The sequence below is a fragment of the Oryzias latipes genome, chromosome 15 (assembly GCF_002234675.1).
Source record: "Oryzias latipes chromosome 15, ASM223467v1".
Taxonomy (NCBI): Eukaryota; Metazoa; Chordata; class Actinopteri; order Beloniformes; family Adrianichthyidae; genus Oryzias; species Oryzias latipes.
In genome coordinates, this window is record NC_019873.2 from 9364888 (window position 1) to 9377623 (window position 12736).

The 12736-nt window shown below is 41.5% G+C and overlaps 1 protein-coding gene across 1 annotated transcript in view; it reads left to right on the top strand.

Annotated features, from left to right (window-relative positions):
• Positions 1–12736, top strand: part of LOC105357330 (cadherin-1-like) — a 66857-nt gene that overhangs the window by 8969 nt on the left and 45152 nt on the right. Inside the window, exons 7-12 of the mRNA XM_023963135.1 lie at positions 6283–6468; positions 8419–8663; positions 9064–9206; positions 9875–9966; positions 10052–10184; positions 10600–10809. Of these exons, the coding sequence (XP_023818903.1) occupies positions 6283–6468; positions 8419–8663; positions 9064–9206; positions 9875–9966; positions 10052–10184; positions 10600–10809 (1009 nt within the window). The remainder of the gene's footprint in view (positions 1–6282; positions 6469–8418; positions 8664–9063; positions 9207–9874; positions 9967–10051; positions 10185–10599; positions 10810–12736) is intronic.

Genomic DNA, 12736 nt, shown 5'->3' on the forward strand with positions numbered 1-12736 from the left:
AAAACCGAAAGAGGGGGGGCCCACTCCATACGGCAACCACAGGAGGGGGGTCACTGCCTAGTAAACCCCCCCCCCAAGGCTCATCGCAGGCTAAGCCCCCCACCCCCTCACCCTATTATGAGGTTATATGAGGAAGGGGGTAAGTTGGGGACAGATGATAGACTGTCCCCCGGTGGTCAAACAGCCGTCCCCCGCCCCCCCCCCCCCAGCAAGGGGGCCAGGCCCACCCAGCCCCGGGGCCCCACCCCCGGAGGCGCAGACACCCCAGGCCCAGCACCACCACCCCCACACAGAGAGAGGGGAGCCAGAAAGCGCCGGCCCCCCTCGGAGCAAGCCCAGGCCCCCACCCCCAAACGCCGGCCCTAGAAGAGCTCTGGTCAGGCCTCGACGGGACCGAGGCAGCCAACCGGCCGGGGAAACCGCCGATGGCCTCAGCGGAGACCCCGACCCGTCAACCCCCCCTGCCCCGTACCAATAGTGGCCCCCCCCCTCCCCCAGAATGCCCCCCCACAGGACAGGGCCGACAAGACCCCCACCCCACCCCACCCCCAGACCCCGCAGCCGAAGCGGATGACACCCAGAGCGACCGGGGGCCCCAAGAGGGTTGTCCCGTCCCGCCCCAGAGCCAGGGAAGGGCCGATCCCAGCCCCAGGTGTAGACGGGAAGCCCATCCAGCGCCGCTGGGCCCCCCCCCCGAGCAGCGCCCCCCGCCAACCCCCCCCAGCACAGGCAAAGGGACCACCCCCCCAAGCCAAGCCAGACCACCACCCCACCCCCCCCACCACGCACCCCCACACCCAAGCCCAGAGGACCACGCAGCGCCCCAGGCCGCCCCACCCAGGCGCCGGACCCGACCCCCCGACCAACGGAGCCCCCACCACCCCCGGCCAGGCACCGGAGGCCCCGACCCCCACCCCGGCCCACGGCAGAAGGGCAAGGAGCAGCGACGACCATGCCCCCCCCACCCCCTAAGTCACGGAGTTAGCTATGGGAGACCAGAGAGACCGAATTCTTTCAAAGTTACTTGAACTTTGGGCTGACATTTTTTCCAAGCTGATATGATCAAGCAGCAGATTTCTGTGTTGACTTATATTTATATTTTTTTTGCTTTTCCAATTTATTAAAATAGTTTTTTTAGCAATGCAAAGAGTTATGAAAATGATAGAGCCTAATCCTCCTTCTACATCGATGGCACTCATGTCACCAAGCACACAAAGTGACGGTGAAGCTGTGATTGAAACCTTAAGCCAGACTGATAGATCGGCACATACCTGCTGCCAGAGAGCCTGGACAGGCGTGCAGAACCATAGTGCATGCATGTAATTGTCGGGTAGATTACTGTCACAGTGCTGACAAATGTCTGAGTTACTGAGACCCATCTTGAACATCCTCTGTCCAGTGTAGTAAATTCTGTGAAGAGTTTTGAAATGGATTAGCTGCAGATTTGGATTTTTTGTCATTTTAAAGGTGTTTAGACAAAGTTCTGACCAAAAACTTTCATCTGTGCTGATGCTCAAATCCGCATCCCATTTTGTTGTCGGAAGTGAAATATTGTTATCTAAATTACATAAAAGTTTGTATATTTTGGAGAGAGTTTTATTCATTGAGAAATTGATCAGAGTGGTAACTACATCTGGTAGCTTTAAATCGTTGTCTCTGTATTTAAACTTTTTAGTAATAATTGATTTAAGTTGCTGATATTCCAAGAAGTTATATATTCCATGTTTGTCTTGAAGTTCCTGGGGAGTTATGAATCTTCTATCAATAATTATGTGCTCTAGTTGTTTTATGCCCCCTGCTTGCCAAGCTGGGAAGTGGATAATTTTTTTGTTTATGAGGATGTCTGGGTTGTTCCAGATGGGTGTCATTTTGCACGGTTGAATTGATGATTTTGATATTTTGAGAAATTCCCACCAGGCTGTTAAAGTGGCATTTATATTAATACTTTTGAAACAATCCTGTTTTTTAACTATTTGACTAATAAATGGAAGATCTGACAGGTTGATCTTTCCACATAACGCCTGTTCCAAGTCTAACCATGAGTTGGTTTCTGGATTATTTTTTAACCATTTTAAGATGTATTGTAATCTATTTGCAAGAAAGTAATTGTGGAAGTTAGGTAATTCTAATCCTCCACAGCTTTTTGCAGATTTTAAAGTTTTTAGACTAATTCTTGCAGGTTTATTGTTCCATAGAAAGCTTGATATGGATGAGTCTAATGTTTTGAACCATTTTAATGGCGGTTGTGTGGGAATCATTGAGAAGAGATAATTAACTTTGGGTAAGATTTTCATTTTAACCGTGGCTACCTTGCCCATAAGGGACAAAGGCAGGTTGGTCCAGCGTGTTAGGTCGTCCTGTATGTTTTTCAGTAATGGGGTGTAGTTTTGCAGCACCAGTTCTGATATTTTGGGGGAAAAATAAATACCTAGATATTTTATATTGCCTGATTTAACTGGTATTGTGAGTCCTTGCTCCGCATTACTGTTCAGTGGTAATAAAACAGATTTATTCCAATTAATGGAATAGTCTGATATAGAAGAGAATTCATTAATGATTGTTGCCGTTTCATTTACAGAATGTATATTACTTAAAAACAGTAATATGTCATCTGCATAGAGACTAATTTTATGATGGCTGTGTTTGGTTTTAATTCCTTTAATACTCTCATTCTGTCTTATTGCTGCAGCTAGAGGCTCGATAAATATTGCAAAAAGCGAGGGGGAGAGAGGGCAACCCTGTCTAGTTCCTCTTCCAAGAAAAAACCTGTTGGAAGTCTGTTTATTAGTTCTAACTGATGCATTGGGGTTGTGATATAATATTTTGATCCAATTGATGAATGATTCTCCAAACCCAAACTTATGGAGGGCAGCAATGAGGAACTTCCAATTTACTCTATCAAAGGCTTTTTCAGCATCCAGTGATAGTATAGTCATTTCCTGGTTTTTGATGGTGGCAAAGTCTATTATGTTAACGAGTCTGCGGACATTGTCATCCGAGTGTCTGCCTTTGATGAATCCAGTTTGATCAAAGTCAATTATGTGAGGAGTGACTTTTTCTATTCTCTGTGCTAGTGCTTTGCAGATAATTTTTACATCTGCATTAATTAAAGAAATGGGGCGATAGCTTGAAGGACTCGTGGGGTCTTTGTCTGGTTTTAGAAGAAGGATAATGTTGGCAGAGTTCATGTTAGGTGGTAGAGATTGGCTTTCATTGATAAATTTTACCGTTTTATAAAACGTTGGTGCCAGTTGTTCCCAGAATTCCTTATAAAACTCTGCAGGAAAGCCGTCAGGCCCTGGTGCTTTACCATTAGGCATAAGTGACAGAGCTTCATGAAGCTCAGACAACGAGAGCGGAGAGTCTAAATTTGTGATTTGATCTTCGTTTAACTTGGGCAGGTTTATATTGTTGAGAAATGAGTTGATGCTTTGTTCTGATGGATTGATCTGTGGAGTGTATAAGTTTTGATAAAAGTCTTTAAACGCATTATTAATTTTTACCGGGTCATGGGTGACATTCCCTGTTTGGTCCATAATCGAAGTGATTGTTGATTTTTCTTTATTAATTTTAAGCTGATTAGCTAGAAATTTGCCAGATTTATTTGAGTTTTCATATCTTTCCAGTCGAAGCCTTTGTATCTGGAATTGTGTTTGTTTATTGATGATGTCATTTAACTGCAGTTTTAAATTTTTCAGGTCGCCCAGTATGTGTTCCTGTGCAGAAGCAGCATAAGCAGTCTCCAGAGTTTTTATTTTATTTCCTAATTCTAATAAATCTGCTTTCTCCTTGCGTTTTTTATGCGTTGAATAAGAGATGATTTTCCCTCTCATGACTGCTTTTGCTGCTTCCCAAAGAATACTTGGTGATATTTCAGAAGTATCGTTGAATTCTAAGAAGGTTGCCCACTCTTTTTTAAAGAATTCAATAAATTCCTGGTCTTTTAACAGAGACGTATTAAACCTCCAGGTTGAACCCGAGGGTCTGGGTACTTCCCTTGAAATAGTAACAGAAACTGGTGCATGGTCACTGATAATAATTGGATGAATGTTGGAACTTTTAATTTCTTTCAAAAGGGAGTTACTGACTAATAAATAATCTAAACGAGATTGTGAATGGTGAACTGGAGAAAAAAAGGTGAACCCCTTAGTGCTTGGATGACATGAGCGCCAAGCGTCGCAGAGACCCAGATCATTCATGTACTGCTTTAGAATACTTGCAGACTGCCATGTACGCTGGTTTGCTGCTGTGCTGAGTCTGTCAAGTTCAGGGTCCAAAACAAGGTTGACGTCTCCTCCTATAATGATTGTGGAGTCAGAGTGAACTGAGAGTGAGGTGAAGAATCTGTGAAAGAAGGAAGAGTCGTCAACATTCGGGCCATAGATGCTGGCGATGCAAAAGTCTTTATTCTGAATGGATATATTAATGATTTCAAATCTGCCTTCTGGGTCAGTAACTGTATCCTTATGAGTAAATGTAACATTTTTATTAATCAAAACTGCAACCCCTCTTTGTTTGGAGTTGAAACTGGCAGAATACATAGCTGGATACTGGGAACAGCACAGGAGATGACCAGCTGATAATGATAAATGGGTCTCCTGCAGCAGAGCTATATCTGCTTTAAGATCATTCAGGTGATTTAACACTTTCAATCTCTTTGGCCCAGAACCAAGTCCACGCACATTCCAGCTAACGATGTTAAGACTGCTCATAGCTGTTCTAACCGGGAGAGTGCAAGGCTAAATAGTGCGTGTGCCCGTCCGTGTGCGCGTGCCCGCTGTGCGTACCTGCTACACTGACAAGCGCTATGCGTTGTGGGTGAACGTATCTTGGCTATGAGCTGCATGTTATGTGCGTCCTGTGTGAGCCTAAGTGAGGTTTTTGCAGTTTATCAACGTGTGTGTGCGGGATCGCGTGTGCATGCTCTTATGCGCGCTAGTATGCGCGCGCGCCCGTTCCGTGCATAAATAAATACTCACCATGGTTGCGTTGACTTTACCTGATTCACATGTGAGGACATGGGAAGGGGGGGGGACAAGAGAAAAGAGAGAGGGAAAGAGAAAGAACAAAAAACAAAAACAACGAAACAACAACAGAAACATGAATGTGAGAGAAAGAAAAAACACTTTTCCTGAGAGGTGTGGATTATTGATGATCCGATTATTTCCTAGTTAAATAAGTTTGCGGGTTTCTTCTGGGCAGCGCAGATGTCAGTGCGCCTCTGAAAGCCTTCAGCACAGCCAGGGTGTTACCTCTGGGTCCCGGAACAGCTTGCCATTCACAAAAAGTTTATCAACAGCAACCACCGCGCGTGCTCCAGCAGACAGGTGCTTCCTCCTCAGCGGGAAGAGGATTTTCCGCCGGCGGAGGATCTCGCCTGGAAACTGATCATTCACGCTGTAATGTGTGTCTTTCAGCTCGCGCCCTCTGCTTTTTACCTGCATCTTTTGTTTATAATGTTCAAATTTAGCAACAATAGGACGGGGACGCTGATTGTCCGGCCTTTTTCCTCCGAGCCGGTGAACCCTGTGGAAGGAGATCTTCTGGACTTCTTCCTTGGGGAGTTTCAGGTGGACCTCTATAAAGGACTTAACAATGTTCTCCGGGACTTCCCCTGCCTCTTCTGGAATCCCTGCGAACACTAGATTGTCCCTCATGCTCCTCGCCTGAAGATCCAGGAGGGTTTCCTTGATGGATCGGTTTTCCTCAGAGAGACGGGCGGTGTCGTGGCCCAAGATCTTCACGGTCTCTCTGAGGGCCTGGTTCTCCGCTGCGAGCTCCTGCACCTGCTGTTGGCTGAACTCCAGAGACTCTGAAGAAGGCAGCAGAACGTGGGACCTGGAGGAGCACGTGATGCTGTAGTATCGCGAGAGCCGACGAGAGGAGTGTGGTGAGTTTACTTGGCGGCGCGTAAGTTGTGAACAAACATTTTTGATTTATTTAATTACACCGCCATATTTAAATAATCCAGAAAGTTTAAAAAATAAAAATCTGAAAAAGTTTGTCAAGCATTTGCCAGCCTGGATGACCTGGAGGACCTGGAGGATCTGGAGAATTACATCGACGAGTGTTTCAATACCTGCCTCATGAAGAAATCCAACACCGCCACTCCGTCCACCAAACGCAACCGTCCCGAAGACTCCCCGGGGGCTGCCTCCTCCCCAGGCAGCAACATGAGTGATATCCTGGATTCAATTGATAAAAGGCTCTCCAGCCTTGATTGCCGTTTAAATCTGCTGGAGATCCTCCATAAGGAATTCCAAGGTCTTTTACCTTTTCCAGTATCAGGGATCAGTTGATGAAAACGCAGTGGGGGTTCTGGTTGTTAAAATGTCAGTAACTGATGAAGATGAACCAAACACCCCAACATGGAACGCCAAGTTCAAGATTGTCGGAGGAGATCCTGATGATTTTTTTTCCATAGAAACAGGATCCAGCAAACAAGAAGGAATCATTAAAACTGCTCAGGTAAGAAAACAAAGAAAGATCCTGTTTTCAAGTGAAAGAGCTTTATCAAGTTAAGTTTGTTACCCAGCAAATGTACAGATGTTTTGTCCTAAAGCTGTCCTTCACACGGATAACTAGAGGTGTTTATTGGCAAGAGGCTAGTGATACGATACATATCATGATGTATTCCAACAATTCACCAGAAACAGTATTTCACTATTTCTTCATGGAGTTCTAAACTATACATAATTAAATAAATAAACATGACCTCATGCAAATATATGATTAACCTACAGTATATGTCTCTCATAAATATATAAAAAGATCATGAAATTATGAAAAACCTGCACACTGATTTGAAATTAGCCATTATATTATTAAATATATTTCATTTTGCTTTAAAAACCTGTTCATTATTTTAGAACTGATATGAATTGCTATTTTCGGAACTATTATTTTATTGTTATTTTTTGTGTGTTTTGCTGTTGGACAACTGAATTTCTCCCTTGGGAGATTAATAAAGTTATTATCTATCTATCTATCTATCTATCTATCTATCTATCTATCTATCTATCTATCTATCTATCTATCTATCTATCTATCTATCTATCTATCTATCTATCTATCTATCTATCTATCTATCTATCTATCTATCTATCTATCTATCTATCTATCTATCTATCTATCTATCTATCTATCTATCTATCTATCTATCTATCTATCTATCTATCTTCATTTTTTTTCTATACAAAAAAGGCCGAAAAAAATTACTTGCAAAATGCATTTATTGGTTTTATATAACAATAAATAAAACTGACCTATGTAGGTGATCTGCTTTATAAAATAAGAAAAACTACTAGCTGCCAGGAACCAAAACCTTTAGATAACTAACACTGGCCTGAAAAAAAAACATTTTACCTTGCACATTTATTTTCTCGTAGACCCGATTGTTACAGTCGGGTGATACCATTTAAAAGATCTGTGGCATGCACTATCTTTGTATACCAATGTGGACACACAGCATTCGACTTATCCAACTGTCTTTTCCCTTCATTGCTGACAATGAATGCGAGCGTTTGAATGTTCCTAAGATTCTTATTCCATGGAACTGCAGCTCCGTTTTCACACATTTGGAAGTAAAAGTTGACTTCACAGCTAATCGCCACAACATTGGACTTCTTCAGAGTGTTATAGACATGGCTCTGAGCTGTCAGGTTGCTTAACCCTTGTGCTATCCTAGGCACTTTACCATTGGGAGTTGGGTCATCTAGACCCACTAGACAGTGCTCTGAACCTTTTTTCTTCAATGATTTGTGATCTTCACTGGTGTCCATGGATCACATGAAATCTTTCCACCTTTATCCACCTTTGTCATGGTAGGGAGAACACGTCAATGTAAGGGGGGGGTCATCTAAGATAGCACAAGGTTAATTAGAATCTTTGGCTGTTTCGCTCGCTTGGCTTCCAGCATTTTTACTGAAGCTACATTCAGTATAAGCTGTGTCTGCAAAGCTTAACTCGTACTCTTGAGCTGTCCACAAAGCACAAATATGAAGTATAAAAGTGTAAAACACAAATCTGTGTTTTATATGGTACCAGCACCAACTTGACACAAAGTTTTGGTATCCATTCTAGTTGAAACTACATTATACGTGTCTCAAAGAGCTTTGTAACAACCATGGTAACAACAAAAACTGCGAGGCCAACTAAACATCTCATAAGCTGGTTCTCCCTAGATCCTATTGGTGTTTTGGTTCTGTGTAGAGCTGCTGTAAGAGCTAGTAGAGGTTTACGTGTAAAACAAGAGTAAGACACTGAACGACATGTTAGCTTATAATTAATTAATTAGGTATCGTCTCTGCTGCATTTTATGTCGATACAGGTATCACCAAATGAAGAATTGTAATATTTCATTGTATCAATTTTTTACTTACACACCCACTGATAACTGCCCTTTTCTTCAAACAAAAGGGACTGGACTTTGAGAAAAGCAGAACACACACTCTGGAGGTTATTGTGGAGAACGGCGTCCCTTTTACCATTCCACTGACCACCTCCACCGCCACAGTGGTGGTGACCGTGAAGGACGTCAATGAGCCTCCAATCTTTAAAGAAAAGGAGATGACCGTTCAAAAGCCTGAGGACCTTCCTGTGGAAAGTGTGGTTATTAAGTCTGAGGCAGAAGACCGAGACTTTGAACGTGAAAACAATGTCAAGTAAGATTTTATTCCCTCATTTTCCTTAAAATGAGGGAAAATTTTAAATAAAAAAAAAGCTTGGTACTTTGTTTTTTTTACAGTTGAAAAATAGAAACTTAACAAGAAAAATTAATGTTATTAATGTTTCAGTTAATCAAAATCTGACCAGCCCAGAATTGGAGAGAAATAAGTGTTTTTAAATCAGTTTAGATGATTTTAAGTCTCTAAATGTAATTTTATCGTCTTTTTTTTTTTTTACATACAATTGGTTTACACACAGTTGTTCCATGTTGTAAACATGTATTGTATTCAGCATTATAAAAACACAAAGATTCTTCGAACGTTATTCTTTTCAGTGCCTAAAAATGTACGAATGATTTTTGTAATGAATCCATTTGATTCACATTTTTATGTGCAGGTATAAAATAATTGATGACCCTGAAAACTGGCTGACAGTGGACGAGGATTCAGGGCTGGTGAAGGTGAAAAGCCTCATGGACAGAGAGTCCCCTAATGTGACGGACAATAAATACACGGTGCTCCTTGGTGCTTATGATAATGGTAGGTGGAAAAAGAGAGAAATTGTTGCTGGCCAAAAGTTATTTTGTGTGTGAAGTGAGATTTTATGGTCAGTTAGGAGATTATTAGAAGTGCAGACAACTTTTTTTTTTTATTGCCCACTGAGGGAAATGCACAACCTTGGACCTCTGTGCTGCAGAAAAAAAAACCTGTAGTTTTCCTAACATCTAAAAAAAATTAAAAATATTGGTGTACCTGTGAGGGGTTAAAATTCTTTTTTGCAAGTCTTTGGTATAAAAAAATAATAATGTGAGAGAAACTTGAAGAAAGGAGCAAAAATGAGGAGCCAAAGAAAAAACAGAATAGAAACAATTTGGGGAAAGGATCTGTGCAAGCAATAAACAAAATAAGTTAAAATATATTAAGGAAAAGTTTTTCGTTATTTTTCTTTCATTTATTGTATAAAGAAAAAGTCATTTTTTTAATTGCCTGGAAAGGAACAGACCACTAGACAAGCCAAGTGCTAGTTATCTGCAGACCAATGCTCCACCACTTGTCTCTCCTGTTCAGAAATCTTGCTGATTTTCAGTCTTGTTTACATTTATTTCCATAACTTGTTTAATTAACAGAGACAATATCTTATAGCTGTGCATTATTTTGTTTTCATTTCAAATCTGTTAAGTTATGATGTTCATCTGTGATCTCACCAGATCTAGTCCCAGCCACTGGAACTGGCACGTTGATCATTATACTTGAAGATGTCAACGACAACGCACCAGCGATTGTAGAACGGGAAACACAGGTGTGTGTTTGCTTTTTAGAGCCATTTAGGTTTTCATTTTTCAGGAAGAACTGCACTGAGACTGACTGTGATTGTGTTTCCTCAGATTTGCAAGCACCAGCGGACTCCTGCACTGCTGAGTATAGTGGATAAAGACGAAGCCGCTCATTCTGCTCCGTACAGTGTGGCCGTTCATGAAAAGTACTCGGCCAACTGGACGGCTAAGATGAACGAAAGCGGTACGAACACTGTTCACTGGAATGTTCACATTTAACCTTTGTGCCATCCTATGGGGTCCAGATGACCTGATCCTACATGTTACTCCTACCCTGACAAAGGTGGATAAAGGTGAAAAGATTCCATGTAATCCATGGACACCAGTGAAGATCACAAATCATTGAAGAAAAAAGGTTCAGAGCACTGTCTAGTGGGGTCCAGATGACCCCACTCCCAATGTTAAAATGCCTAGGATAGCAAGGGTTAGAAAGACATCACTTTTTTTTTTCTTTCACTTAGTCATTTATGTTCTTTGCTCAAACTAAATCTTGAAATCATTTAGCAGCATCTCTGTGATGTTTATTTTTAAAATGGCAGCAGAAAGTGGAAATAATGCACAGGTTGAAACTGAATTTCCTTCACTTCTCTGTTCTGTAGAAACTGGAATCGAGCTGTTTTTAAAGTCTGAAATCCCTGAAGGAAAATACAAAGTGGTCCTGAGGGTCGCAGATCGTGGTAACCTGGACCAGGAAAGCTCCATCAATGTGGAAGTGTGCACCTGTTTAGAAAATGGACTTTGTCCTCTGACTGGAACTGGACTGCCAGCATATATTTGGGGAATACTTGGAGCTCTGCTGCTGCTGCTGGGTGAGGATACGTTTTTCAGAAATGAAAGAATGTATTGTGTTGATGGAGTTGTTTGGGTATTTTTTTCTTCTAATGTAAAACAAGAATCTTCCTAATAAAAAAAAAGAAGGACAGACGGTAACATTAGTTACCAATAATAACGTTGTCATTTATAAACCCAGATGATAATAGGGGGAGAGGCCAGTTAGGGGGACAAAGGTGTTGGCTTAGTGACTAGAGCTGGAAAATCTGAGACAAACAACCATTCGTGGGACGAAAAATCTTAGAATTCTTTGATTATTAAAAAGTTCAATGTCTCCAAATGTAGCAGAGCAGCTCAGGTTGGGTGTTTGAACAAAAGGAAGAACTGAGAGGAAGACGGGGCATACCTAACCTGGAGCTGCTGGGTGGGAAGATGAAGGGAGGACCAAAAAGAGGGAATGTGTAAAAACAAAGGGGGAGAAAAGTTTTATGTGTGATGTGTGACAAAAGAGTGTCATCAAGGGTGAAAGGTATGGATACTGTGGTGAGAGCAGCATGTTGATGGTAATAGAGACTCTGAGGAAGAGACAGCAGACAGAACTGGAGGTAAATGATGAAGATGTTGTGATTCTCTTTGGAAGTGATGAGGATGAATAGGATCAGGAATGAATCCATCAGAGGAACAGTCCATAGTAAATGCTCTGGAGGAAAAGCAGGGAACCAGACTAAAATGGTTTGGAAACACTGAGAGGAGGAACAGTGATGATATTGGTAAAAGAATGTTGAGGTTGAAGCTAACAAGAAAGAGACTTAAAAGAAAACCATTTGTAAGTTCATGGATGTCAGCAAGGAGGACATGAGGGTGGTTGGTGTGAGCGAGGAGGATGCAGAGGAGAAAGGTAGATGGAGGAGGATGATTTGCTGTTGTGACTCCTAGCAGCTGAATAACAAATTAAGGTCAATCTTGTGCAAATACTGGTTGATGGATGTGTTAGTAGATACTGAAAATGGAGGGTAGAAGGAAGAAGAGGTAAAATAATTATGTATAGTGGGTCGGATGGAGAAAGTGACTAATTTTTTCTCATCTTTTTAGTCTGTGACTAAAATATCAGAATCTGTGTTTCTAATTCGCATGAGTGATGCTTTATGTTTCAGTGGTTCTGGCAGTGCTGTTTTTTTCCAGACGGAGAAGAGCAAAAGAGCAATGGGAGCAACACCTACAAAGTATTGAATGGAGAAGACAATCAGATACAGAATTGTCGGATTAACTGTTCTTGGTCCAAGCAATATCTGATGTGTTTTGTGGTGTGTCGTCCTCACACCCCAATTCAAAGCTAAAGACAGCTTGATCCCTTTTGTTTTTGATTTTACCATAAACATCTTGTGAGTGTTATAGGATGTTGAAGGTCTACTGAAAAAAATACTTATGGAAGATGGTGTCTGTTGTGCCTTGTAAATAGTTTTAAAGGGTCTTTAAAGTTTCATTGTTGACAAAAGCTTGTTCTGTCACTGACATATGCTACATAAAAGTCATCCTTTTTGCAGACGATCTGCTGTTTGTCTTATGGAGTAAATGCATTTCCCAGATAACCTGAGTAAGTTCTGGATGAAGCAGCAGATGGGAATCCCCTCAGAAACATGGCCTTTTACCACCTTTAGCTTGTTTATTTATTCATTCATGTTGGCAATTTGTATATCATCTGAAACAGTTTGCTAAAAATGATTGCAGAATTGTTCATTCATGAGCTAAAGACACTCTTCCACTGTGAATATTCTGCTTTTGAAGCATACATGCAGTTTAGAATGCAACAGTTGCAGATGTACAAAAAATATTACAGCCAAAAACAACAAATTTGTTGGGTAAACTCAATTAATAATTGAAGAGATACTACCTGGTGGGATTCATATCTGTGGAACATAAAAGATTTCTGGGACTATAAACTATAAGACTATCTTTCTCTTTCGG